Here is a 27,406-nt window from a genome sequence, read left to right as displayed (position 1 = left end):
AGTACTTCTCAAACTTCCAGTTGCCACAGAATTACCAAGTGGACATATTAAGATGCAAATTTCCAAACCGTACTGCTCCCCCCAACCCTAAGTTTCAGATTCCACAGGGTGGCCCAGGAACCAGCATTTTTAACACATCTTAGATGATTCCGATGTGAGTAGGTAGGCTCAGACCACGCTTGGTGTAAGGGCTTTGTGGATGAGTCCCATGGACAGGGGTTTTGGGGCCTAGCAGCCTGCCAGTGGGTGTTGCCTGTCTCCCTAGAAGGCCTCAGTGAGCTTTGGGACTCTTGGGAGAAGGGCTTACAACAGAGGGATGGAGGCCTTTGCCCCAGTCAGAGTCAAATCCTGCCCCTAGCAGCCTGGCAATCTTGAGACAGAGGGCATCTTGAGACCCTGGGGAGCAGGTGTCTAAAGGCTAGCGGGGTTTGGGGGTTATGACAAGTGGCCAGGGACACAGGGCACAGGGCTCAGGGCTGTACTTGCGGAGGAGAGACAGAGCTCCTGCCCTGGGGCCCCTGCTGTCCATCCCAGGTGTGGAGCAAGCAGTCCCAGCAACAGCTGCAGACTCTGAATGTCTTTAGTGTGCCTTTTAATTGCCTCTAGCATAGTGCCCGAGTGGTTCCTGAAAATGGCTGGGCTGAGAGAAGTGAATCTACTTCTCTTCCAGAGAGCAGCCCCAAAGACGGAAGACTCCTTCCGTCTTCACTAGTGAGAGATAATTTGTGCCTTCTACCAGGGCTCTAGTCAGTCCTAAAGGAAATCAACCCTGAATATTCATTGGAAGGACTGATGCTGAAGCTCCAATACTTTGGCCACCTGATGCAAAGAGCCGACTCATTGGAAAAGTCCCTGATGCTGGGAAAGATGGAGGGCAGGAGGAGAAGAGGGTGACAGAGGATGAGATGATTGGATGGCATCATGGACTCAGTGGACATGAGTTCAAGCAAACTCTGGGGGATAGTGAAGGACAAGAAAGCCTAACATGCTGCAGTCCATGGGGTTGCAAAGAGTCAGCCACAACTGAGCGACTGAACAATAACAACATGCAGGGCTCTGCATCCCTTATGCTTAAGACTTTGCTGCCCTTGAGAGGCACAGTCTACCCCAAGGCTTCTGGGATTCTTTTCACTTGATCCCCTTTTCCCATGCACTCCTGGCTCTGGTGTTCTGGGGGCCAGCCAGGTGCCCCGTCTAGATCCCTGGGCCCTCATACAGAGTCTAGCTCTCTGCTCCATCTCTCATTAAATTTAGGAACAACTTTCTAGATTTATCTTGGTTTTTGGTGGAAGGCAAGAGAGAGCCGGACTTCTCTGATGGCTCAGAATCCGCCTGCCAGTGCAGGAGAAGTGAATTTGATCCCTTTGTCAGGAAGATCCCCTGGAGAAGGAAATGGCAACTCACTCTAGTATTCTCTACTGGGAAGTCGCAGGGACAGAGGAGCCTGGCGGCTATAGTCTGTGTGGTCACAAAAGAGTCAGACACGACTCAGCGACTAAACAACAGCAACAAGAGAGAACCAGAAGACCCAGGATTAAGCCTTGCCTCCTCCTTTCCGGGTGACCTTGGATGAATTTCTTCCATCTCTGGCTTTGCTTTACTCCTCTGTCAGCTGGGGGAGTTGAGTCGCGGATCCTGCTGGCCCTTCCTTCAGTGACATTCTAAGAGTCTTTGAAATAAGTTTCATGTTGCTTTTTAAAAAATTTACTTATTTTTAATTGGAGGATAATTGCTTTACAGTGTTGTGTCGTTTTCTTCAATACGTCAACATGAGTCAGCCATTCCCTCCGTTTTGAACCTCCCTCCCACCTCCTACCACATCCCACCCCTCTAGGTTTCATGTTGCTTCTGACTAGAAGGGGCTTAGGGTCCCCTGAGTCCTGGCCTCAGGAGGATGTAGAATGGTACTCGGGAGAGGAGTGTTGTCTGCAGCAGGCACAGCAAAGTTAGATGCCTTTATAGGCTTTCCCACCACTGGAAGCTGGCTCTCCAAGAGCACAGACCAAAACTTGTGTTCATCTGAGTTAAGAAATGCTTTGAAGGGACGGAGGGACCCCACTCCTGGGGGTTGAGCCTCAGAGGACAGTGTGATCCTTCTTGGAGGTAGCAAGGCAAGGGAGGCGGGAGAGACATGCTGTCATTGGGAGAAGGCTCCTCCCAAGGGGTGCCTCCTCCAGCTCTGGGATCCAGTTTCCAGCCACTCCAGCTTGTGTTGTGCGGGGCCCACCGGAAGGTATTTGATTGTGACAGGACCACAGAGTGACCTTGGGACAGTCTGACATGAGAGAGCTAAGGCTTCATCCTGGCAGAGGTCTGAGCCTGACTTCCTTAGAATTCAGGCCGTCTATGAACTTGTCCCCATGGAATCCTGAGTATTTTATTTCATGCACTTTAGAAACATTCTGAGAAGTGGTCCATAGGCTCTGCCGAAGTGGTCCAGGACACACAAAAAATGTCAGGAGCCATTAATAGACTCCACCAGTACCTCCTGAGATTTTCCCAGGCTCTGTGCCAAGCTCCACTGCATGTCTTATCTCTCTGGAGCCCCGGCAGCTCTGGGAGGTGGGTGCTTCCTCCCATTTCACAGATGCCCGCCTAGAGCGCAGGGAGGGGGCTCAGTGTCTTGCCCCAGAAAGAGCCTGGATTGAACCCTGGCGTCTCTTACCCCAGAGCCCTCGCTCTTCACCATTACGTGATGTGTGTTGGCTTGCATTGCAGGAGGAGTTGGGAAAATTGCTAGGTGAGAGTCATCCCCAGCTCGCACATGTGGAAATACTGTCTGCATTGTGGTAGAACCTGTCGAACCTAAATTGGCCTTGCTAGTCACGTAAGAGCACAGAAATAGATCATGGGAAACCGTCCTCGGTGGGGAGGGGTCATCGGCGTCACGGGGAGGAGTATGAAATGCTGTTCCCTGCCTTCTTCCAAAATCCCTCCAGGCCAGGAAAGGGATGAGAGCCTTTCCCCATTCTCCAGAGGGACAGAACGAGGTCACTGGACGTTTAAGGAAGTTGCTGACTCCCCGGCCTGCTGAGGGAGCTCCTGGGGGCCTGGGTGCTGGTGGAAGGCACTGCCCTCCAGGGCGGGCTGCCAGCCCATTAACTCTCCAGAGGGGTCAGTTCTCCAGGGCCTGGGATGCCCGGCATTGGGGTTCGTGAACCCGCTTGAGCCGGGAATCAGGACACCTGGGTTTGAGGCCCTGCTACTTCCTTGGAGGGATCTCCTGCAGAGCTGCCTCAGAGGCTTGGTCTCCTCGTCCGTGTTAGGAGCCGGCTGAAACAGAATTCCTTTTCTCCCTCTCCCCTCTCTTTTGGAGATTTAATTTATTTATATGGCCACGACACACAGCCTGTGGTATTTTAGGTCCCCCGACCAGGGATAGAACCCATCCCCCCTGCGTCGGAGGGACCGAGTCTTAACCACCAGACCATCAGGGAAGTCCCTTCCCTCTTATTGTTGGGGGTGTGTAGACATTCCAAACTGCTTAATGCACACTTCCTTAATATTCTTTGGGCCCTGGCTCCCCTCCTTCCCCAGCCTTCTGTGGCTGAGGGCTTCCAGGAGCAGGGTCTCTTTAGAGTCAAGTGTTATGCTGCTTAGGTCTGCTGGGTGGGTCCACACACTGGGCTGTGCCCCAGGACTTTTCTCCAGGGGGAACTCAAGGTACCGTTTCCCTGCTGCTAGAGTTTGGGTCACAGGCACGCTGGAGTTGGTGACTTCTCCAAGAGAAGGCTGGGAGCTGGGGCATAGCTTGTGGTCTGTTCAGAGCAGGAGGCAGCCTTGACCTTGCCCTTGGGCAGCTCCATCTGTTTTTTATTTTGAACCCTTTTCCCGAAGATGCTGCTGAAACCTGCTCCTTGTGTCCTAGAATCCCTTGTCTGCCTGGGGGCAGTGTCCCCTTGCCTGGGCCCAGTCTAAGCCTGTGCTGGCAGTCATCCCAGAGGTTACCCTGTCAGCACCTGCGTCATCTCCCCCCCCCCGCTGCCCCCCCCTTCTGGCGTGCCAGGAGCCAGGCTATCCCTGGTTGTACCGCCCAAAGAATCTGATGTGGGAGCCCCCACTGGGCTGATGGGGTGATGGGGTTCGTGGAGAGACCGGAAGTCCAGCGAGATGGGAAGGAAGTGTCCACTAAAGTGTCACTGGTGCTGCTTCGTTGTCCCCATGAGCAGGGCAGAGTGGTTCCCTCTGAGCCAGAGCCTGGTGTGTGTGGGGCCACACTCTGACGGCTGCCCACCTAGCTGCCTGGGCTGGGACTTCTCCAGGGAGACAGTGTTGGTTAGTCTTGCTGAAAGCTGGGGGACAGGATGCTGTTACTGCTTGTTCCTACGGCCGCGGCTCCCGGGAGGCAAGGTCAGAGCTCCCGGAAGGGGTGGGGTACGGAGCAGGGCAGACCTGGTCCCTTCTGTCTCCCTTTGCAGGAGGTCCCTGCGCCAGCTGCTGGCTTCCTTTCGACTTCCTGCAACTCTGTCAGGCAGAGGCATGGCATAGGGGGCTGTGCCCTCCCACGTGATCCCTTCCCTGGCCTTGGCTAGCCAGGGTCCCCAGCCTGCCCTCTCAGGGTCCAGCAGTCCTTGCATCTCCTTTCTTCCCTCTCCAGAAGTCCGCCCGCCTCCTCCGTCCACCGGGAGGTGGTCGAGAGCTGCCTATCGTGACACACCCATTTCCCCTCCAGGTGCTCGGTTCTCATGGGCGCCACTGCCACCTGCTCTGCTCATGCCACACTGGCCGAGGGCGCAGACCCTCGAGGGGTGGCAGGCTCTAGGTTTTGTGCCCAGAAAACTACATCTGGACGAGGGGTGGCAGGCTCTAGGTTTTGTGCCCAGAAAACTACATCTGGAGGGCTCTGTGTCCCCCTACCCCACCCCACTGCCATCCCTTTCCCCGACCCCAGCTGTCCAGTCTTGGCACCGTCCATCTTGGATGGAGCTGGGTTACTACCTGGCAGACCCAGGGGGTGCAGCGTCCTGTTTGGGCCCCTCAGGGCCTGCAGATTAATATTCCCCAGTCGCCTGTGCTTCCTGCTTGTGTGGGAACAAGACTGCAGTGGAGCCCGCTGGCTGCCCCACCACCTGCATACCAATGGGGGTGCGGCTACGACGGCAGCGGAGGACCCAGCGTCTCCACTGCTGCTGTGGCGGCGGCGGCCGCACAGGGACCCTGGTGGGAGAGTCCCCACGGCTGAGCCCATGGCTTCTTTGCAGGGCTCCGACAGGGGAAGCCAGCATTGCTGGCGGCAGTTCCAGCCCAAGCAGGGTTATCTGCTGGGAGCCAGGAGCTCTTGGACCCTTGCCCTTCCCTGGACGGGCGGGCTGGCATCCGGCTCCCGCAGCCCTGGAGCTGCCGGGAGCAGCAGGTTGAAGCCTGTCCACCTCTTGGCCGAGCGATCAGAGCGCCACAGGCCAAGCCAGCCTTGCCGAGGAAGAGATAACTCTCCAGCCAGCCTGGGGCCCTGCTGGGTATTTCCAGGGCTGGGGACACCCGAGGCTGGCTGCTGGCTCCTTGTCGCCACCCTGCTTTTGCACACCGGACAGGGCCGTCCACCTCCAGAAAGGGCCTCTGTAGTTTCCCAGGGTCTTTCCTCCTGGTGCTGGAGCAGGACATGGGTTGGGAGGGAAAGTGAGTGAGTGAGTGTGTGTGTGTGTGTGTTTAACCCCACCCTCCTGGCCACATCTGGCCACTCCTGCAGATGTGGCTCTGGCCTTGTGGCCGCAGAGTCGTCAGTGTGGCTGGCGGGCAAACCACAGAGGAATGTGCCCGGCTGTGCTGGGGGAAGAAGGGCTGCTGGGGAGCGAGGGAGATCCTGTGTTCAGGCTACCTTCCCTCTCCCACCTCCAGTGGGCCCGGGGGCCACGTTCAGCCATGAGGATAGCATGACCTTGGCCTTCAGCGGGCCTTGCCCCTGCCTTGATGACATCCATTCAGGCTCCCTGGAGAGAGCCAGACTCATAGACTGCAGAGGGTGTGGGAGCCTTTCTTGTTAGCTCAGCCCTTCATCCCCCTCTCCACTCTTGATAAGGGATGGTGGTAGAGGCCTGGGCCTGTTTCCGAGGGCAGGGGACTCTGGCTGCCGTCAGAATGGTAGGGTCTTTCTGTCTGCAGGCCTGGGTTGGCGTGGGCCTCCTTGCCACCGGAAAGTCTTCCCAGCTCCCCGTGACCTCCCTGGACCGGAGTGGGGAAAGTGAGGGCTGTCTTTGGAGAAAGAAATGGAAAAGAACAAGACGGTTTGGCTCTGCCTCTCTCACTTCCTCCTTCCCAGGCAATGGGTAGCCTGCCTTCCCTTTCCTGCAGGCGTCAGGAGGCTTTGTGGGGTGTGGGCTGGGCTTGGAGCTCCCTGCTGGCGTGGTGTTTGCCCAGTTGCCCTGGCAACCACAGGGCAGTGGTGGGGAGTGATGACATTGAGCGGCCAGAGGACAGTGTACAGGGATCAAGAGGTCGAGACCCATCTTTTCCCATAAGTCCATTGGGATCTGTTGCCATTCCCTGGGGCCCCTTGGCCCATTGTCCACGTGGGGGCTTGGACCCAAGGTCTGGGGGCCCAGCAGATCCCTCCACTCCTTTTCTCTTCCCAGTGGGTTCTTCCTGGGACTCGAGTTCTGAGATCTCTGCCTAGGCTCCAGCCACCCCCCTGCCATTACCCTTCTTCCTGTCTGATTCCCTTTCCTTTCCTGTCTCCTCCTCCCACCTCCTCCCTGCGCCTGCCCTCCCATTCTCTCTCTCTCCTTCCCCCTCCCCCCAGGCACAGCTGCTGTTTGGCTCACTCTATATATAGCGGCATTTTCAGGGTAATTACAATAAAACTGTTGAAAGGAGATAATCCAGCAAAGGAAGCGAGTCTGACTCCCAGCCCCCTCCAGTCCTTGGTTTGGTGCCGCCCTGCACCCCCTTCCCTTGCAGCCTCCTGCTCCCACCCCACCCTGTTCCCATAGCCTCACCCTCCCACCCCATCTGCCCTAGCTGAGTGTGAGGCAGGGAACAGGAGAATGGATAGACTGTCCATTGTCCATGGGTGTGTCCACAGACCTTTCCTAGGCTTGCTTAGGCCCCTGGCTGCCAGCCCCATCAGTTCTAGAACCAATGTCAATGCCTTGGTTTCTTGTGTGCTATAGGCTTCTTGGCAGGGACACTGTGGTGTTGAGAGGTGGGGGAGGAAGCGCAGGAAGGATGGTGGTTAAAAGCATAGGATTTGGATTCACATCTTGGTTTATTGATCACCTGGGCTGTCTGTCTTTGATCATGTTACTTAAACCTCTCTAAAATCTCAGTTTCCTTATCACGAAAGTAATTCAGGAAGATCCCCTGAAGGAGGACATGAAAACCCACTCTAGTATTCTTGCCTGGAGAATCCCATGAGCAGAGGAGCCTGGCAGTCTCTACAGTCCATGGGGTCACAAAGAGTTGGACACGACTGAAGTGACTTAGCACACGCACACGCCAAATAATTCACATAAAATGTCCAGTGGTCGTCTTTGTTAAATACTCATGATCTTCCAGGTACCCCGCTTTAGTTATGCACATTTTTGTAATGAAGTTCATGGCTTCAGTCTCATTTAGTGAAGGCAGAAGGCTGTATTCATGGAGCAGAGGGATTTGACTCCCCCCACTCCTGTCCCCCATTCTCTTGGGGTCTAGTAATCCTGCCTGGTAGCTTTCTGGGCCCCAGGCATGGTGACCAGGGCCCAGTGCGGATGGCCTGCTAACCCCTTCCTGGTTCTTCTCTCCGCAGTAGAGGTGAAACCGGTGCTGCCAGGAGCCATGCCCAGCTCCATGGGGGGCGGGGGAGGAGGCAGCCCCAGCCCCGTGGAGCTGCGGGGGGCTCTGGCAGGCCCTGTGGACCCCGCACTGCGGGAGCAGCAACTGCAGCAGGAGCTCCTGGCGCTCAAGCAGCAACAGCAATTGCAGAAGCAGCTTCTGTTCGCTGAGTTCCAGAAACAGCATGACCACCTGACCCGGCAGCATGAAGTCCAGCTGCAGAAGCACCTCAAGGTGAGCGTGGGGGCCAGGGCACCCAGTCCTCCGAGCCCCGCCCTGGACTCGGCTCACCTTGCCTCCCCACTGCCCCTGCAGCAGCAGCAGGAGATGCTGGCAGCCAAGAGGCAGCAGGAGCTGGAGCAGCAGCGGCAGCGGGAGCAGCAGCGGCAGGAGGAGCTGGAGAAGCAGCGGCTCGAGCAGCAGCTGCTCATCCTTCGAAACAAGGAGAAGAGCAAAGAGAGTGAGGCTGGGGTGCCTCTGGGTCGGGCGGGGGTCGCAGCTGGGATTCCTGCCCCTCCCCCAGCCATGGGGTCCTGGCCCCCAGCTCCTGGGTCAGCCGTGCCCGGTCCCACAGGTGCCATCGCCAGCACTGAGGTGAAGCTACGGCTCCAGGAATTCCTCCTGTCGAAGTCAAAGGAGCCCACACCAGGCGGCCTCAACCATTCCCTCCCACAGCATCCTAAATGCTGGTACGACCCTTGGCAGGCATGGGTTGCAGAGGTGCCCAGCTCAAGGGCTGCCTGGCTGCAGGCAGACATGGGGCTTCTGGGCTGAAGTCATGTAGGGGCCCTGCAATCTCTCCTAGGAGATGGGACTCCCCCTGACTCCTGGTTTCTCTCCTCGATGCCCTCCCGAAGATCCATTTTGTATCACCATAGGCAGTGGATGTTTCATAAATGTAGATTGCTCGGTTGCGGGTCCAGCTGGCTGGGTGATCCCCTAGACATCTCTCCATTCCTTCCCTCCCCCCCGCAGGGGAACCCACCATGCTTCTTTGGACCAGAGTTCCCCTCCCCAGAGCGGCCCCCCTGGGACGCCTCCCTCCTACAAACTGCCTTTGCTTGGGCCCTATGACAGCCGCGATGACTTCCCCCTCCGCAAAACAGGTGAGTATAGCCTGGCCGCCCAGGTTATGGAGGGGGCAGGGTTAGGCAGAGGTGGGAATGTGGAAGGGCCAGGCTGCAGGTGTGTCCGCTCGTGTGGATGTGTCTGAGCCCCGGTTGCCTTCTCCCCAGCCTCCGAACCCAACTTAAAAGTACGTTCGAGGCTAAAGCAGAAGGTGGCCGAGCGGAGAAGCAGTCCTCTCTTGCGTCGCAAGGATGGGACTGTCATTAGCACCTTTAAGAAGAGAGCTGTTGAGATCACAGGTGCCGGACCTGGGGGTAAGGGCTCATCTCTTGTCCCTGTTCTGAGGGCCGGGGAGTGGGGGGGCTGCTCCGAGCAGGCCCAGGTGACAGCCGCCTCTCCCGTAGTGTCCGCCGTGTGTAATAGCGCGCCAGGCTCTGGCCCCAGCTCTCCCAACAGCTCCCACAGCACCATCGCGGAGAATGGCTTTACAGGCTCGGTTCCCAACATCCCCACCGAGGTACAGGCCCACCAGGGACTGGGCGGGTGGGCCAGAGTTGCTTCCTGTCCCGTGCGTTCTGTCTGGCTGAGAGTGCCCAGCAGGGGCCTTTCTGCCCCGAATGGACAGACTGGAGGGACCTGTTGCCCTGAAGTGGGATGTATCCTATGGGCCTCTGCATGGCTCTGACCTCTCAGTTCCCCCAGGTGGGGCTTGGTGTGGGAATTAGGGTGCCATTCGGAGCCCTCCGCCTTGGCCCTGGCCCCAGGTGGCTGTCCTTTGCCTGCTCTCATACCTGTCTCTCCCAACTGCTCCTCAGATGCTCCCCCAGCACCGGGCCCTCCCTCCGGACACCTCCCCCAACCAGTTCAGCCTCTACACGTCTCCCTCTCTGCCCAACATCTCCCTAGGGCTGCAGGCCACGGTCACAGTCACCAACTCGCACCTCACCGTGAGTACGGGGCACATCCCCTCTGGTGTTGAGGTCTTTGGTCCTGGATGCCCCCAGCTGGCGCGTTTATCCTCCCAACATCCTGAGGGAGATCAGAAGGTCCTCTCCAAAGCTGGGGGTGGGGGTAGGCAGAGGGTAGGTAAGGGATACTGGTTCAACATTGGCAGACCTTGGGGGGCAGTATAAACCCTTCTCTCATCGCCATTTCCCGTCCCATCCCAGGCCTCCCCGAAGCTGTCGACGCAGCAGGAGGCCGAGAGGCAGGCCCTCCAGTCCCTGCGGCAGGGCGGTGCACTGACCGGCAAGTTCATGAGCACATCCTCCATCCCTGGCTGCCTGCTGGGCGTGGCACTGGAGGGCGACTCGAGCCCCCACGGGCATGCCTCATTGCTGCAGCACGTGCTGCTGCTGGAACAAGCCCGGCAGCAGAGCACCCTCATTGCTGGTGAGTGGCAGGCAGCTGTGTGAGGAGGGGGCGTGGCCGGACCCCATCCTGACGGCTCAGCTGGAGGGACCACTTGTCAGGGAGAAGTAGCCAGGGATACTCACCAGGCGTGTCACAGCTCCCCTCAACGGCATCATGGATTTTTTCCGCATTCTACAGATGCCAGCCAGGCACTGTACCTCTACCGTCCTAATGGAGCTCCTATTCCAGGGCAGTGCCATCCAGTAGAAATACAATACAAGCGGCACATGTACTTTAAAGTGTTTGTTCTAGTAGCCCCATTAAAAAGTGCAAAAAAAAAATTGCTGAAATTGATGACTTATACCTAACTCACTGTATCTAGGATGCTATTATTGGAACATATAATGAGTGTAAAGAATTAGCAGTGAAATATTTTATTTTGTTTTTCATACTGTCTTTTAAACCTGGTAGGTATTTCATACTTAGAGCACATCTTAGTTTAGACAGGGCAGTGGTCATATGTGACTGGCAGCTATGGGATTGGACAGCATAGCTTTAGACAGACAGCCCGTAAGGACCTGGCAGCATCAGAAGAGGTTCTGCTTAAAAGTCTCATGATCTTGGCCCCTAGGCTTCTCAGCCGGGTGGGATCTATGTCCATGATCAGGGAGGTCCTACAGCTGGGGAGAACTAGTCATTGTTCATGCACAAGGAGGGCCCAAAACTGTGTATCTGCAAGTGAATTAAAGGGAGTATGTAGTGTGTGTGTGTTAGTCACTCAGTCGTTTCCAGCTCTGCAGCCCCATGGACTGTAGCCTGCCAGCTCCTCTGTCCATGGGATTCTCCCTACAAGAATACTGGAGTGGGTTGCCATTCCCTTCTCCTAACCTAGGGATCAAACCTGGGTCCCTGTATTGCAGGCAGATTCTTTACCATCTGAGCCACCAGAGAAGCCCAGGAACTCTGATACATTGGTAAAAATGTTCCTGGGCCTACCATAAAAGTTTGACTAAATGAATTAAAGGGAGGGAACAGTGAATCTAGGAAGGCTTGCTGGAGGTGGTGGCTCTGAGCAGCAAGACTGTTTAGTTGTAGGGAGGAGGAAGAATAGGACTCAGGTCTGGGGGCAGAGGTGCTCCAGGCCCCTCCCAGGTTCCACCACCTGCCCCGCCCCAGCTGGTAGAGTGCTGTTCCAGAAGGAGGAGAGTCTGGGGTGGGAGAGGGGAGCCTGGTATCCTAACAGTAATGCTTGCTCCCCTTCCCCCACCTCACAGTGCCGCTCCACGGGCAGTCCCCGCTGGTGACGGGTGAGCGCGTGGCCACCAGCATGCGGACAGTGGGCAAGCTCCCGCGGCACCGGCCCCTGAGCCGCACCCAGTCCTCGCCGCTGCCCCAGAGCCCCCAGGCCCTGCAGCAGCTGGTCATGCAGCAGCAGCACCAGCAATTCCTGGAGAAGCAGAAGCAGCAGCAGCTGCAGCTGGGCAAGGTGAGCCAGGAGAATCCAACATCCGGGGCTGTGCTGGGGGCAGGACACGAGGGTGCTGGGCTGGCTGGACAAGGTGAGCTGGGAGAAGCTGACATCTGGGGCTCTGCTAGGGGCAAGACACAGAGGGTGCTAGGCTGGCAGAGAGGAAGGCGCATCTGACCTCCTCGGCCACTCCCTGCTGCATCAGAGGAGTCACCTTGCCCTTTTTTTTTGAGAATGGATTGTATTTTTTGAGGGGGGAATATTTATTTATTTTTAAAGCTCATTATTTTATTATTTATTTTTAGCTGCAGGCTTTCTCTAGTTGCAGTGCACAGGCTTATCACTGCGGTGGTTTCTCTTGTTGTGGGGCATGGACTCTAGAGTGCGGGCTCCGTGGTTATGGTGTGAGGACTTAGTTTGCCTCTGAAACGTGGGATTTTAGTTCTAGGACCAGGGATCGAACCTATGGTCCCCTATATTGACAGGTGGCTTCTTAACCACTGGAGCACCAGGGAAGTCCCCACCTTGCCTTTTTCTGTCCACATCAAAGCCCTGTATGGGCTGGGCGACCCCTGGGGAAGGAGGAGGGCAGGAATAGGCTCTCCGGGGCCTCGGGCTGCATGGCTGCGCCCCCCTCCCAGCTGATGGGCCTCCTGGCTCTGCTTCCAGATCCTTACCAAGACGGGGGAGCTGCCACGGCAGCCCACCACCCACCCCGAGGAGACAGAGGAGGAGCTGACGGAGCAGCAGGACTCCTTGCTGGGGGAGGGAGCCCTCACCATACCCCGAGAAGGCTCCACGGAGAGTGAGAGCACCCAGGAAGACCTGGAGGAAGAGGAAGAGGAGGAGGAGGAAGAGGAGGAGGAGGAGGACTGCATCCAGGTCAAGGATGAGGAGCGCGAGAGCGGTGCTGAAGAGGGGCCCGACTTGGAGGAGTCCAGTGCTGGTTACAAAAAGGTGGCCCCCTGCGCCCTGGCCCTTGATCACCACCCGTCTGTCCTCCCTCCTCTTCTTTGTGCCTTTGCCCTTCCCTTTGCTCTTCCCTCTCCGCAGTCTGCAGTTTCCAGGCTGTGCCCAGGGGAGCAGGAAAGAGACAAGGGGCTGTGGAAGGGAGAGAGCTGGTGTCAGTCTTAGAGCTCTGTCTGCCCCGTCTGCCAGCCCCTCCCTCTGACTGTGACTGCCCCCGCTTGTCTGCTTCTGTGTGTGTGTGTGTGTGTGTGCGCGCACATGCACCCTTGGATGCACGTGGTCTGTGTATATCTGCGTCTCTGCCTACGTAGGGCCGGTTGTGCGTCGGTCTCTGCGTGCGTGCGGGTGTACACACCCGCCCCCACTGTACTACAGTCTGCCCTGGTGCCGAGTGAGCGCACACTCCGCACACTCCATTCATGGCGGACACAGCTGAGCCCTCAGGGCCTGACTCATCCCACCCCCTCCCACACCCCCGTCCCTCCCAGCAGCTTACCTCAATGTTACTCTGGTAGCATGACTCATCTCGTCCCCCCATCCCTCCCCATCTCCTCGGGGATGGAGATGAAGATGGAGATGGCTAAGACTGGAATGTCTCCTGTCCCTGGAGGGAGGAGCTGGAGGAAGGAGATCTGGAAGAGAGGGTTGGATTCAGGCGCCCCCCCATCGCCCCCGGGAGGCCCCAGGGCGGCCCCAGGGCACCTGTCCTCACTTCCATCTCAGCCTCAGCCTCACCCAGGCTCCCTCCCGCTCTCTCCTTCCCAGGCATTTGCAGACACCCAGCAGCTGCAGCCGCTGCAGGTATACCAGGCACCCCTCAGCCTGGCCACTGTGCCCCACCAGGCCCTGGGCCGCACCCAGTCCTCACCTGCTGCCCCTGGGGGCATGAAGAGCCCCCCAGACCAGCCCACTAAGCACCTCTTCACCACAGGTGAGCCCTTCCCCCATGAGCCGTCTTCCATTGTGTGTGTTGCGGGGGCAGGGGAGGGGCGGTGGGTGGCATGCTGTGCATGACATGGCATCCGGTCTTGGGTGTTGTGAAGGGATGAGATATAGCCTCTGCCCTGGAGGGATGGCCAGGGACCCTCAGAGCATCCTGAAGGGAGGGAAACAGGCCTTGGCTGTCTCCCTGTGTATAGCCACCTGTGGTCGTGGTGGTAGCCTTTGCTTCACTGGGCAGGTGGGGGTGAATGTCCATGTATTCCAGGAGCAGCATCTTTTTCAGGGCCCCCCCGCCCCACACCGAGGGACCACTGATTTTGCTTCCTCGATGCCTCTGCCCTGAAGGCCTGGGTGGAGGGAGCCCGCTATCTCAGTGGGGCCGTGCTCCTCTAGCTCTTTCTCCTCCCTTTGAGGTTAAGATTGAGGCTTCAGTCCATTCCAGAAGGCTCTTCCATGTGAAAGCGCCCAGAGCTGGGCTCTGTAGGGGCACGGATGGTCCCTTTGAGGGACCCCATTTGAGGATGGTCCCCACTCACCAATGGGGCGTGGGGATAGGGGGCGGCACACAGAGCCTCTGACGGGGGACAGAGGGAAGGAGGAGGCGCTGTGAGGTTAAAGCGGATGGCGGTGTTGGCAGCCTGGTGGAGGCTTGAGGAGCAGGGAGACTGCTGACAGGCGGTGATGGGGGAAAGGAATTTCAGGAAGAGAAGAGGAACAGGCATGTAGGAGGGCAGCTGGAGTGGCCACGAGGAGGGGCTGGGACCAGGGTGGGCCAGGGAGAGCTCGGTGAGCTCCGCTGAGGGTGGAGGGCCGAGCTGTGACACGGCCCAGAGCTGTGCTGGCTGACAGGTGTGTCTCCGGCCCAGGTGTGGTCTACGACACGTTCATGCTGAAGCACCAGTGCATGTGCGGGAACACACATGTGCACCCCGAGCACGCTGGCCGGATCCAGAGCATCTGGTCCCGGCTGCAGGAGACAGGCCTGCTCAGCAAGTGTGAGGTAAGGGGGTCCCCCCTCCTTCCAGCTTCCACCTCAAACCCAGCGAAAGTCCTGTGTTTCTAGTGTCGAGGATGCCCTCTCTGTGTCTCTTCCTCATTCTCTTTTCAACCCGATTTCAGGGTCAGGCCCCCATGTGCTTCTCAGTTCCATCCTTTGTGGCCTGGTGCCCCCATGGTCCCCAGCTGAATGGGGGAGGGTCCTGGGCTGGGGTCCCTGGGGGACCGAGGCATACTTTCTCAAAAAACTTTGCATCTCCTGGGACTTCCCCAGAGGGCCATTGATTAGGATTCGGTGCTTCCACTGCAGGGGACCCGGGATCCATCCCTGCTGGGCAAACTAAGATCCTGTGTGTTGCATGGCATGGCCAAAAATGAAAAGAATAGCAATGTCCCATCGATTAAAAAAAAACAAAACACACCCACTTTTGGATCTCCTGAGGCTAGAAGGTGGCTTCATGTGCCCAGACTGTGGGGCGGAGAGAGGTACTGGGCCTGCAGCGCCAGCCTAATCACCAGCTCCCCCTCTTGCTGCCCCTTCTCCCAACAGCGAATCCGGGGTCGTAAAGCCACGCTGGATGAGATCCAGACGGTGCACTCCGAGTACCACACCCTGCTCTACGGTACCAGCCCCCTCAACCGGCAGAAGCTGGACAGCAAGAAGCTGCTCGGTGAGTTGAGCGGCCAGCAGGGAGGGTGGTGGGCCAGGCTGGGTCTGCTGCCGGGATGGGACGGGGCCTGTCAGGAAGACCATCATCTGGTAGGCAGGTGGGTCTCCAGGGACGTGGCTGCCACATCACACGCCTCCAGAGGGCGCCATTCACACAGACTACAGCATGTGGGTGGGGTGCGTGCAGGAGGGCAGACCGGTCAGGCCTGGCAATGAGCTGTGATGGGCTGTGCCCTTCTGCCTCACCTGTCAGGCCCCTTTCTCCCTGCCACCTGCCCCAGGGAAGGATCACCCCTCAGGATGGGGGACAGTCATCTCCCACCTGGCGTGGGTGGCAGTTGCCTGTTCTCTGCTGGGGTCTGCCCTTCTTTACCTGTGACTGAGCTCCCTGCCCACTGCACATGCCCACCTGCGGCCCTGGCAGTGGAGGCGCCTTCTAGCATAGCTCTGTACCTTTTCCCTGCAGGCCCCATCAGCCAGAAGATGTACGCCATGCTGCCTTGCGGGGGCATTGGGGTGAGTAGGGCACCCGCCCATGCTGTTGGGTGAGTGGTGCTCCCAGCTCCAGCCCCTCCCTCTCCCCCCACCATGGTTGCACCCCCCTTCTTGCCCTCCCCATTCAAGGGGCACACTGAAGCCCACTCTCCTGCCCCTGCAGGTGGACAGCGACACTGTGTGGAACGAGATGCACTCCTCCAGCGCCGTGCGCATGGCGGTGGGCTGCCTGGTGGAGCTGGCATTCAAGGTGGCCGCAGGGGAGCTCAAGGTGAGTGAGTGCGGGCTGGCCAGGGCGGGGGTTGGGGGGGAACGACTTGGTCCTGCTGCTTGAGCAGCAGGGGATGGGGCAGCCTCAGCTTTCCCACCAGTAGGGCACCATCCTCTGTAATCTCACCTCTCAGGTGCAGGTGTGAGGAGGAGGTGACAGCTCCAGGCGGACTAGGGGGTGAGGGGTAAAGAGAGACGACCAACGTCTGGTGCTCTTGTGGGTCTTGCGGCTACAGAAGGTTGCTTCTGACCCATGCCGCCCTCGGCTGGCCACACTCCTAAAGGTTGTGTGACTGGTGTTTCTCACATGTGTTCTTTTCCTGGCTTTTCTCTTCTTCTGTGTTTACTCCGATCCGTGGCCACCTTGCCCGCCTGTCTGCCTCTCGTCTCTGTCCCTCTGTCCATACGTCTTCAGAATGGATTTGCCATCATAAGGCCCCCAGGACACCACGCGGAAGAATCCACAGCCATGTGAGTGCCAGCTCAGCCCTGCCCTGGACCCACCGCCCTCACCACCTCTCCCTCTCAGCAGAGCCGACACTGTGGCTCCCAGAGTGAACATCCAGTAAGGCTGACGTCCTGCCCTCTTCTTCCCCACCCTACAGGGGATTCTGCTTCTTCAACTCAGTAGCTATCACAACCAAGCTCCTGCAGCAGAAGTTGAACGTGGGCAAGGTTCTCATCGTGGACTGGGTAGGCAGTGCCTGGCAGGACCAGGGTCAGCCTTCAGAAAGCCCCCACCCCAGTCCCGTCCCTTCATCCTCAGGGGCTGGAATGGGCTGGGGTGCTGACTCTGGGGTGTTAGCCCAGCCCTCCCAGTCCCCTGGGGCTCCCTCTTCACTGGGGGAGACTCGAAAGTGGTTTTAGCCACTCCCCCCCATCCCCCTCAGCCTTGAACAGCCGAGGAGGTCTTTTGCCTTGAGTGATAGAGAGATCCCCTGCCATTGCTAGATCCCCTCTTGACTGGGGGCTGACATACAGTACTGCTTCATGGACACCTCTCTTTCTAAGAAGTGGGATGTCTATTTGATAAATGGAGACACGGGGCTGTTGGCGGACTCACCCAACTAAGGTCACTTAGCTTCTCCACCCCTGTGTCTCTCAGCAGAAGGAGAGGCCCCTACTGCTCCCTGTGAGCTGGGGAGTAGCCAGGAGCAAGCCTTGGCAAGAAGGGATCTGATTTCTCTAAAGCCTAGCTTGGGCTTCAGGGTTCATCACGCTGGATTCTTCTTCAGAATGTTTCAGTTCTTGCCTAACCTTACTGTCCCCCTCTGTGCTGAACAGAGGGGCCTTGCAGGGGGAGCCACCACCATTCATCCCCTGGCTTTGTGTCTCCTCTGTGCAGTGCCACATCCCGGCCCACGGACCCTGGTTAAAGAAGCGTGGGGGGATTTCATTGTGAATGGAACATGGATGCCCTGTATCTAGGGGCAAGCTTCACCCCCAGAGTTCACCATAGGGTGAGGGTTGGGGGCAAGCTGAATTTTGACCTTTGGGTCAGAGCCTGGGCCGTTTCTCCTGATGCTTCCACCCCTCCCCCCTAGGATATTCACCATGGCAACGGCACCCAGCAAGCATTTTACAACGATCCCTCCGTGCTCTACATCTCCCTGCATCGCTATGACAATGGGAACTTCTTTCCGGGCTCCGGGGCTCCTGAAGAGGTACAGCTCCTGGGCTCAAACTCAGGGCCCGCGGGGAGGTAGCAGAATGGGACCTGGCAGGGAGCCGTGGAGGCCCATGGTGGTGCTGGTAACCTGGGGAGTCTGGGCTCCTAGTGGGAGAACCACGCCGGCCAGCTGCCCCTCCATGCAGAACAGAGGTCAGTGCAGTAAGGGCTGGAGGCAGGGCTGAGGGCGGGGCAACGTCTGGGCTCCCCAGGCAGTGAGAGTAACCCCCTACCCCCCCCACCGTGCTGCCAGGTTGGCGGAGGGCCGGGCGTGGGGTACAATGTGAATGTGGCATGGACAGGAGGTGTGGACCCCCCCATCGGAGACGTGGAGTACCTAACAGCCTTCAGGTGGGGACTTAAGAAGAGCCCGGGGAGGGGCGGGAGCCCCTGGGGCCTTCTGTGGGCGGGGCAGAAAGCGCGCAGTCTGGTCTGGGTGGAGGGGTCGGCCCTGTGGGGAGGCAGGCCTGGCCGAGTCACCTGCCAGGGTCAGCTCGGGCCCTCCCTTTGCAGGACAGTGGTGATGCCCATTGCCCACGAGTTCTCACCTGATGTGGTCCTGGTCTCCGCTGGCTTTGATGCTGTTGAGGGACACCTGTCTCCGCTGGGTGGCTACTCTGTCACCGCCAGATGTGAGCCTGCTGGGGGATTGAGGGAGGCTATGGAGCAGTGAAGATGGTGGGGACGAGTGGGAAGCTGGGAGGAGTGCTGTGCGTGCTTGCATGCCAAGTCGCTTCAGTCGTGTCCAGCCCTTTGGCAACTCTGTGGACTGCAGTCCTCTAGGCTGCTCTGTCCATAGGATTCTCCAGGCAAGAGTACCTTCCTGGAGTGGTTTGCCATTTCCTTCTCCAGGGGAGCTTCCCGACCCAGGGATTGAACCCACTTTTCTTATGTCTCCTGCAGTGGTGGGCGGGTTCTTTACCACTGGCGCCTCCTGGGAAGCCCTGGGAGGAACGCTGGGGCAGGTCTAAGACTCGGAGTCCTCCTGGCAGCACCCTCCATTCTCCCTCTGCAGTGGGGGAGTGTACCTCCTCGTGAAGCTGTAGAGTGATGACTCTGCGTGTTTCAATGGTGGTTTCTCATGATACTCCTTAGGAGATGTGTAACTGGATTAGTCTCTTCATTTTGTCTTTAATGGAACATTCAATCCACGACATTGAGTATTATGGATATCTGTTTAGGTTTAAAGCCACCATCGCATTTTGTGCTGTTTGTCTCATCTCTTGTGTTTCTTTTTCTCTCCTTTCCTACTTTTTTTTTTTTGAGTTGACTTTCTTTCATTAACCATTTCATCCTCCTCCTTTCACCCATCCCTGAAGGTTTTGGCCACTTGACCAGGCAGCTGATGACGCTGGCAGGGGGCCGGGTGGTGCTGGCCTTGGAGGGAGGCCACGACCTGACCGCCATCTGTGATGCCTCTGAGGCCTGTGTCTCGGCGCTGCTCAGCGTGGAGGTAAGGGGCGCACAGAAGGGCTGGGGGAGGGGGGCTGGTAGGCCAAGGACCAAGGGGCCAGCGGGGTTGGGGAGGGACCCTTCCCCAGGTCAGGCAGCACCCAGGGTCCTTGGGGAGCTTTTTCTCTTTTTTGGTTCCCAAGGATAGCTGGTAGCCAGAGAAGGCTTTCTGAATAGAGGTTTCTCAAAAGGCTATGCTTGCCCCTGTCATGGGGCTGACTGGAGTGGTTAGAGGGGCAGCCATGGCCACTCCCAACCCTAAGCTTGTTCTTCTTTCCCCTGCCAGCTACAGCCCTTGGACGAGGCAGTCTTGCAGCAGAAGCCCAACGCCAATGCAGTGGCCACGCTGGAGAAAGTCATCGAGATCCAGAGTACGTGCGGACAGGCAGAGGGGCTCAGGCCCCAACTTGCTGAGCAGAGGCAAAAACCCTGAGTGCACGCCAGGGCTGGGGAAGTCCATACGGGTGGGGGTTTCTGCCCCTCCCTGACCCCCTGCCCACCCCTCATCCACAGGCAAACACTGGAGCTGTGTGCAGAGGTTCGCTGCTGGCCTAGGCCGTTCCCTGCGGGAGGCCCAGGCAGGTGAGACAGAGGAGGCTGAGACTGTGAGTGCCATGGCCTTGCTGTCGGTGGGGGCCGAGCAGGCCCAGGCGGCTGCGGCCCGGGAGCACAGCCCCAGGTAGGCGTGCCCCCATCTCGCAGCCCTTGCCCAAGCCACCCCACGCCCGACCATTGCCTCAACACCTCTCTCTGTGCTTGTCCCCACAGGCCGGCAGAGGAGCCTATGGAACAGGAGCCTGCCCTGTGACGCCCTGGCCCCCATCTCTCTGGGCTTCATCATTGTGATTTTGTTTATTTTTTCTATTAAAAACAAAAAGTCACACATTCAACAACGTGTGCTGTGTGGGTCTCTCAGCCTCGCCCCTGCTGCTCCCCTAAGCTGCCTCAGGCCCCTCTTCTGCCTCCGTGGCCCAGGTCTCAGCTTAGAAGTTTATTCTTTCTGAGGGGTGAGGGGTACCCCGTCTAGGCGTTCTCCCACGTGCTTTCCCACACCCACTTCCTGCGTCCTGTCCTTGTTCCCCCTGGAGCCTGGGCCAACTCAAGGTGGGCATGGGGCCCAGAAAGCACCTTCTGGCTCTGGGGGCTCCCTAAGTGAGGAGGGAACAGCAAGTTTGGTGCCTTGGCTTCAGCTGACTTAGGGAGAAATGCCTTAATTTCACCTTCCTCCCCTCTCCAGCCCCAGGGGAGGATCCCGAGGGTCTCTCTACAGTCTTAAGATGTGGAGGGGAGGGGAGGTGGGCTCCTGCCCTGCGATTCTCACCATTTTTCCTGGTGTCCTCACCATCTCCACAGAGCCCCCCTCTCCTCCGTCTTTCTCCTGGCCTCAGCTCTGTGCTCTAGGATGTGGGCCTGAGGTCTGTGGGCAGGGCAGCCTTGCCTTGCTCTCCTCAGGGCCTGTTTCCCCTTCTGAGGGGCTGGAGAGAGGGAAAGTGTGTGGGGAAGGAGGGGGCTGGACTCTCAGGTTCTACGGGACCAAGAGGAGCTGCAGAACCAGGCCTGCTCCCCCCCATAATCTGTCGGCCTCCCTGCCCCTCCGCTAGCACGGTCTGAGGAAGGGGAGAAGGTGGTCCCTGCAGGGGGACTCCAGGCTGGTGAGAGCCCCCCTGCTGTTCAGGACCAGATTTCCCCAGCCACCCAGCATACTGCAAGCAGAAGGGTCAGGGCCCAACTCCCTCCTAGGACCTTTGGCTTTGAAGCCTGGGGAGGGTGAGAGTGGGTGGGGGTTCCAGAAGAAGCAGGGACAGAACCCAGGAGCCTGCCCTCAGCTTTAGCTTCCCTTCCTCTGGGCTTCCTTAGTGGGCCACGCCCAGGGAAACTAAGAGCTGGATGAGGCTGGGAGCTGTACTTTTCTCTCCCAGGAGCCCAGCCTAGCCTTGTTTCCAGGGCTAGGAGCCCACAAGACTTTTAGGGAATGCTGTCCAGCCTGTGGGAAACCAAAGATGGGAAGAAGCTCCTGGGGGGCTAAGTCTTCCTCCCTCCTTCTCCCCAACCCCGCATATTCTTTCCTTCTTCCCCTCCCCAGGGCCCCACCAATCTGTTTACATATTTATTATCCTAATGGGGGCCTGAGCAGGGTTGAGGGAGCCAGGGGAGGGGCAGGAGTCCCACCACCACAGGTTTATCATGCACCGTGTCTTGTGTGTTGTGTGTTCGAGATCTTCCTGGGGTGTGGGGCTGAGCCCCAGCTCTGGGCCCCTTCCCCTCCCTCTTCCCATGGCCTGTCTGGTTCTCATGTAAACCCACTCCCTGCTTTGTTTCCCTGGACATAGATTTCAGTTAAGTATCCTGTAACCTGTTACACTGTGTGTCCTTGTGGAAATAAACTTGTTTCTGGCAATGCCTTCTGGGGCCAATGTCTCTGTTCTCTGGGCTTCCTACTCTTCTTTTCTCCAGTCCCTGGACTAAACAATTTAGGAAACAGAGGCTGGGGTGGGAGGGAGTGGGATCTCTGTCCTGTAGGTTAAAGAACAGGGTTCCCTGAACGTAGCCACAGGATCTCCTGGGACCTCTGTGTGGCGGAGGTGGTGGTGGTAGGAAGGGGGCCCAGGGCTAAAGGGCTTGCTTTTCCTTCTGACTCTCAGCCTCTGTGGGCACAGGGTTGGAGTGGGTGCAGAACAAGCGGTCTGGCAAGGGTTGCCCTGCATGTGCGTAGCCAAGTCTGGTGGAGGTGTGCACGGAGGCAAGAGAGGAGTCCAGAGGTGTGGAAGGGCTTTATTGGGGCTGCTCCGAGCCCCTCACAGTGTTACAGTAACCCACTGTTCTCACTGTTGCCTTTGCTCTTCGGGGACTTGCGAGGGAAGGCAGAAGGACCTTCCTGGGAGAGAAAAGGCCCCTCTTTGGGGCTGTGACCAGGTGGTGGGAGAACTAGAAAGTTCAACATGAGCAGGGCTCGCTGGGGGCTGGAAGTGGACGGAGCTGCCTCCCAAGGGTGGAGGTCACAGAGCACAGGCTTTGTGAGGGGAGGTGGGTGCAGGAGGCACCTAGAGTCAGGAAGAGCGGATGGGTGGTGCTTCCTGGGCACTGAATGTGTGTACCAGCCAGGGTACGAGGGCCAGGACCAGGCATGGCCAGAGGGTGTACTTGAGGAAATTGAAGATGTAGAAAAGGCTGATCTGAGGTGGGTAGCCCAGCCAGTTCAGAGGGCCCAGCAGCCCCATGGCCAGCACAAGGCAGGCTAGTTTCTGGCCATATCCCAGGTGTGCCCGCCGTACCTGGGCATAACAGGGAGAGTGCAGAGCGATGCCCAGACCCAGGGCGGCCCCTGAGTCACGACTCAGGGAGGCAAAAGGTCGGCTGTCCAAGTGCACCCACTCGGGCCGCTCACACCACTTAGAGGCTAGGTTGATGGACCTGTGGAGAGCAAGAGTCTTTGCCAGGAGAGGTAGTCCCCTGGGACCCAGAGGGCTGATGGCTTTCTATCCCTTTGGGGTCTACCGCCATGTTCAGGAGACTGTATGTGAACTAGTAATGTGTCCCTATTGAACAACAGCAAACCAGAGAGCCACCAGGCCAGATACAGGGGAGGCAGGACAGGCTCCTACTTCCCCAAGCTTCAAAGCAGAACTTACCACGAAAGATCCAGGCCCAGTGTAAAGAGGGTCCAATAGATGAGGCTGGCACCCAGCAAGAGGGCCAGCGAGGTCAATCCATAGAAACTTAGCTCCCGCTCCATGGGCACCTGGGGGGTCATCAGCCAGCCCAGGACAGCACCTAGGGAAGCAGGGTGACAGCAGCTTCAAGGAGTTTGGGGATATGACCCTCACCCCAAACAGCAGGGTCGTTTGTCAGAAGGGGGACTTGGGGTTGGCCGTACAATGGGAAGATCGTACACTGGTCCTCCCACTGTCAATGGCACCCTCTGGGTCCACCCCGTTGCCCCAGTTGCTCACCAGTTATTAAGCCAGCCAACACCTGGTGAGGGAAATGTGCTAAGAGGAAGACCCGAGATAAGCCGACTGCCAGCAGGAAGGTGCAATAAGCCAAGCTAGGAATCACCCTCACCCAGCGGCTAAAAAGAAGAGAAGCAGATGGTTCACGAGATGTCCATGCACTGCTGGGCTTCCCTGAGCACCCAGGCACTTGGACCAAATAACCTGGGGTCCCCAGAACTCCGGCTCTCAGGCCACCCTGCTGCAGGGCTTTTGGGTCCAGGGTACCATCACCCCACCCCCACTGGTGGGCGATGCCAAGGTGTACCTGTGGGCCCGAGTGGCCATCTGGGAAGAGATGGCCGTCATTATGGGCCAGAGGGCTGCTCCTGTGATCATACAGTGTCCAGAAGGGCTGCCTGCCGGGGGATTCAGAAACTCAGTTCGTGGTGGGAGCTGAGTTTGGTGGGAGCCCAGGTGCACCTGGTGATAGCTCAACACAGCTGCCTCCCTGTGGCCACGAGAGAGCCTTCCTCCAGCACTGGCCATAGCTCACTCTTCCCTGAAGCCTCCCCACCCCCCACCCAGCCTGCAGTCACTGCTGTCAGACTTCTGCCTTGACAACTTGGCTCTAGTCAATACAAGGTGAGTAACTGGCACACTGGCATGGGCGTTTTTCTCCTACGTTTCTTCCCTGGGTTTCTTTCTCTGGTCCAGTAACTGGGAGACTAGGCCTCTGATGATTAGGTGGTCCCAGCTGAAAAGTACTACTGAACACTCACCAAACGCTAACCACATTGGGCGAGGGAAGTTTGGGGCTTCTCACCTGGGCCAGTTTCACAAGAAGAGGGGAACTGGTGAACCTGGGCTGGAGCCTGGCTATAGTACCCAGACTCATGGACCCACCAAAAGGGCCTGTCTCCAAAGAGAAACCTAGAAGAGAGCAGATGCCATTATACATACGTACATACATACACATACAAAGGCCAGGGGGATGGGGGTGAGGCAGATGGACACCTGGAATACTCTGAAGGGCTTATAGGGTGGAGTCAGAGAGGATATCTGATTCTGGGTCACTGCCTTGCCACGGTTTTTTACCTTGGAACAGGAGAAAGTGTGCATTTTTTAAAAAAGTGATAATGAGGCAAGATATTGTGGTGTGTGTGGGCATGCTCTGAGATGCTCAAAAGTCCCCTCCTTATGCGTCCCACTGCAAGGCCAGCTCTGCTCTTGTCATTTACAGAGAGCCCGGGACCTGACTCTCCCTCTCCTTCCCAGACCCTCACTCTGCTGCTTCTCTTTTCTCTATTTCCCAAATTCCAGCCTCAGTTACTTAGGAAAGTCTCTCATGTTTGAAAATGGTAGTGGGGGCGGGGCTTCCCTGGTGGTCCAGGGGCTAAGACTCTACACACCCAATGCAGGGGGTCCAGGTATGATCCCTGGTTAGGGAACTAGAATCCCCTTGCTGCAACTAACAATGTGCGTGCTGCAACTAAAGATACTATGTGCTACAACCAGGACCTGACACAGCCAACTAATAAATAAAACAAATGTAAGAAAAGGGGGAGGGACTTCCCTGGTGGTCCGCCTTCCAACACAGGGGATATGGGTCTGATCCCTGGTTGGGGAATTAAGATCCCACATGCTGCAGGGCAACTAAGCCCATGTGCTGCAGTGACTGAACCCACACGCTGCAGCAAGAGAAGCCTGAGCATCCCCCAAGGAGAAGCCCATGTGCCTTAGCTAGAGAAAGCCCATGCACCACAATTAACAGCCCCCACGCCACAGTGAAGACCCAGTGTGGCCAAAATAATAAGTAAATAAAGTCCTTCTATTAAAAACAAAACAAAACAAAACGGAGGCGGGGAATGCACAGGGAAGCTGAGGGAGAATAAAGAAGACAAAACAGTTTAAAATCCCCTGGCTTAGCTAGGTGCTTCGCTGGACCCTGGAAAACACACAGCAGACTAAGAGGCTGCTGTGGCCAGAAAGAGAAAAGGTTGGGAGAAGAGCAGAGATGCTGACCAGGAAGCCAAGGGCTGGGACAGGGACCTGCCTCTCCCCGCCAAAAACTGAGCCTGGTTCACACACCAGATACTCAACACATACTTAGGAAAGAAATAGGGGCTTTGCCATGTGGGAATCAATGGTCTTAGGGGAACAGGACGAGACGAGAAGGCTGATACAGACTCCGAGGGAGAACAGCACAAAGCAAAGGGCAACTCAGTAGGAAGGAAATGATTAGACAACTGCTTTACCGTTTATAGTAGGGATGAAGCCCTGGTAGAGAGAAGTGGAAGGGAAGGTATTTGGTTTTTCAGCAAGTCATTCTAGCCCATTCAAGTGCCTTCTATGAAACCCCCTTCCCTCCCCCAGGCTGGCAATATGGCAATAGATGGTGAGGTGAGGAGAGGTGCAGTTGCACGCCCAGCGGGAAGTATAGCTCCCTTCTGCACCCAAGAGAACAGGTGGCGCAAAGAGATAAGCCCCAAGGGCCCTACCCACTTGCTTGAGTCTGTGTCAGAGCCTACTAGTGAATGAAAGTGAAAAGCAAGAAGAGAAAGTGTTCCCTAAAAGGCAAAGCTTTAGCCCCAGTGCTTTTTGAAATTTACTGTGCACATGAACCACTTGGGGTCCTTGCTAAAATGTAAATAATGATTCAGGAGCTCCCACCTGGAGCCTGAGATTCTGCATTTCTGGAAAATTTTCAAATGCTCCTTATGTTGATGGCCATGGCCCGGTGACCACACCTTAACTTGGAAGCCTTTTCTGTCCTGAAAAGCCACTGTTGAAGCCTGGCACAAAGCAAGCTTCTTAAAAACTCTATCAAATAAATGAATGAAGAAATGAATCAAAGAGTGAGTTGAGAAGCAGGACCTTCTGCTACTTAAGTCATCATTGATGTTTTTAAAAAATACAGATTCCCAGGCTCTCCCCTGGAGTTTCAGAATCAGTGTGTCGGGGGTGGGATGGGATATTTGCATTTTAAACACGCCCCCTTAAGTGATTCATCTGATCAGGCCCGTTAAACACTAATGATTAGGATGGGGACTCTGAGGTCTGAGTTCAAGATGGACAAAGATGCTCAAAGAGGAAAAGTCAGTGGCCATGGGGTAGGGGTGGGGAGGTCTTAAGTTTTCCTGGGGGTGGGGGTAGGGGTGGAGGGGGGAGCCAGGCCTTTGAGGCAGTTTCTGAGAAAAATCAGGGTCTGCACAAGGCTCAGGGCCCTTGGGGGTGGGGGGCCAGGGCGCCGGAGGGCTTCGCTGTCTCACCACTTGAAGACGAGGTTGAGCCATTCGGTGATGAGGCTGATCCAGAGCACCGCAATGCCCACCCGGCGAGACGCATAGTAGGCCGCGGGGAAGTAGAACAAAAAGAGGCTCTTGGGGTCGCCCAGAAAGGTGACCCAGAGCCACACGTTCTCCAACCAGGGCAGCTGGTTCTGCAGCGCCTCGGCCATCGCGATGCCCGCGCCCAGCGTGGACTCCATGGCGACTCCCGGGCTGGTGCGGCCAGGGTTTGATGCAGGGCGGAAGCCGAGGAGTCCAGGCGACGAGTAAACTGCTACTCACTGCCCTCCAGAGCCCACCCTTCGGAACCGAGGCCCCGCCCCCTGGCGGGGACCAGTGAAAACCCCGCCCTCGACCCCGCCCCTCGCAGCCCTAGGTTCGCGCGAGCCGGGCCTCCAGCCGGTACCGTTTCCTCCTGCGCTGTTCCCAGCCCTTCCTCTCTACTGGGCAGCGTAGGGGACAAATCTTTGCGAAGGCGTTTCCGCAGAGCCCCACGTGGCTGCTATTGCCGGCACGTGGACGTAGGGCGTAGAGGCGGCTCTTGCTGCTCTTCCGGGTCATGGGACAGACTAACCTGAGGATCGGCGGTGTGTCCAGGGTCCTTACTTTGCTGCTGTGAAGACGGACATGTAATATCCAGAGCTAGGGTTCCTTCCGGACCAGACTTTTCTCCTCCAGTACCGCTAACCCTCCAAAGACATTTGGAGATGTCTTGGAGAGAAGGGTAGAGACAACCCTTGCTCCGGGAAGCCAAGCATCCCCGGTCAGCGCTGAAGTGGGACCCTGAATTTGCACACACAGGTGGCTAAGCCGGCCCGCCAGTCCAAGACTTTCCTGCTTGAATTCATCCGCTGTTGATTTGGTGGCCGACAGATCAGCCTCTTGATTTTGAGGGGTCGGTCGTTCCTAAAGGCTTGAGAGTTTGAGACATAGACTTATGTCACACTTCCTCCCAGTTCTAAGCTCGCCTTGCCCCTCTCCTTTCGTCATCCTGTCATCTTGCCTTCCAAAACCCCTCTGGGGAGGTAAACCTTGAGATAGCTAGGATGGTGAGGGAGGAGAAGGAGCACACACCTACGACAAAAA

The 27,406-nt window shown here is 57.4% G+C and overlaps 2 protein-coding genes across 17 annotated transcripts in view; one reads left to right on the top strand and one right to left on the bottom strand.

Moving 5' to 3' along the window:
• Positions 1-19,994, top strand: part of HDAC5 (histone deacetylase 5) — a 36,956-nt gene extending 16,962 nt beyond the window's left edge. For 8 of the 15 annotated variants that reach the window (XM_042256055.2, XM_042256048.2, XM_027974446.3 and 5 more), the window contains 24 exons: positions 7,724-7,983; positions 8,065-8,209; positions 8,324-8,438; positions 8,725-8,855; positions 8,985-9,131; positions 9,222-9,334; positions 9,633-9,764; positions 9,987-10,209; positions 11,445-11,656; positions 12,308-12,595; positions 13,373-13,538; positions 14,416-14,549; positions 15,096-15,216; positions 15,682-15,731; positions 15,874-15,981; positions 16,396-16,451; positions 16,586-16,673; positions 17,525-17,644; positions 17,903-18,000; positions 18,163-18,281; positions 18,969-19,102; positions 19,388-19,472; positions 19,615-19,780; positions 19,870-19,994. In XM_042256055.2, coding sequence (XP_042111989.1) covers positions 7,724-7,983; positions 8,065-8,209; positions 8,324-8,438; positions 8,725-8,855; positions 8,985-9,131; positions 9,222-9,334; positions 9,633-9,764; positions 9,987-10,209; positions 11,445-11,656; positions 12,308-12,595; positions 13,373-13,538; positions 14,416-14,549; positions 15,096-15,216; positions 15,682-15,731; positions 15,874-15,981; positions 16,396-16,451; positions 16,586-16,673; positions 17,525-17,644; positions 17,903-18,000; positions 18,163-18,281; positions 18,969-19,102; positions 19,388-19,472; positions 19,615-19,780; positions 19,870-19,909 — 3,251 coding nt within the window. In that variant the 3' untranslated portion in view covers positions 19,910-19,994. Of the gene's footprint in view, positions 1-7,723; positions 8,210-8,323; positions 8,439-8,724; positions 8,856-8,984; positions 9,132-9,221; positions 9,335-9,632; positions 9,765-9,986; positions 10,210-11,444; positions 11,657-12,307; positions 12,596-13,372; positions 13,539-14,415; positions 14,550-15,095; positions 15,217-15,681; positions 15,732-15,873; positions 15,982-16,395; positions 16,452-16,585; positions 16,674-17,524; positions 17,645-17,902; positions 18,001-18,162; positions 18,282-18,968; positions 19,103-19,387; positions 19,473-19,614; positions 19,781-19,869 lie in introns of all 15 variants that reach the window. The other 7 variants (XM_042256047.2, XM_042256053.2, XM_042256052.2 and 4 more) reach the window with 3 other exon arrangements.
• Positions 19,995-21,853: 1,859 nt separating this feature from the next.
• Positions 21,854-26,624, bottom strand: G6PC3 (glucose-6-phosphatase catalytic subunit 3). Of its 2 annotated transcripts, XM_027974447.2 has the most exons (6): positions 26,303-26,624; positions 23,857-23,963; positions 23,359-23,449; positions 23,052-23,170; positions 22,731-22,872; positions 21,854-22,512 (listed from the first exon to the last, which is right to left on the bottom strand). In XM_027974447.2, exons 1-6 carry the CDS (start codon positions 26,518-26,520, stop codon positions 22,149-22,151), a joined length of 1,041 nt encoding a protein of 346 aa, XP_027830248.1. In that variant the 5' UTR covers positions 26,521-26,624; the 3' UTR covers positions 21,854-22,148. The 2 variants fall into 2 exon arrangements, with proteins under 2 accessions (XP_027830248.1, XP_027830249.1); XM_027974448.2 differs by lacking the exon at positions 23,052-23,170.
• Between the last annotated feature and the right edge of the window lie 782 nt (positions 26,625-27,406).

This window comes from Ovis aries, chromosome 11, assembly GCF_016772045.2.
Source record: "Ovis aries strain OAR_USU_Benz2616 breed Rambouillet chromosome 11, ARS-UI_Ramb_v3.0, whole genome shotgun sequence".
In the NCBI taxonomy this organism is placed as follows: domain Eukaryota; kingdom Metazoa; phylum Chordata; class Mammalia; order Artiodactyla; family Bovidae; genus Ovis; species Ovis aries.
Note: the sequence above shows the minus strand (reverse complement) of the source record. Positions and strands in the feature narration are given on the sequence as shown.

Coding starts and splice junctions, on each gene's coding strand:
- G6PC3 (XM_027974447.2), bottom strand. CDS start 26,520: ATGGAGTCCACGCTGGGCGCGGGCATCGCGATGGCCGAGGCGCTGCAG. Junction 23,964..26,302: donor CTCAACCTCGTCTTCAAGTG/GTGAGACAGCGA, acceptor GCTCTCTTCTAG/GTTTCTCTTTGGAGACAGGC. Junction 22,873..23,051: donor GTTGGCTGGCTTAATAACTG/GTGAGCAACTGG, acceptor CTGCTTCCCTAG/GTGCTGTCCTGGGCTGGCTG.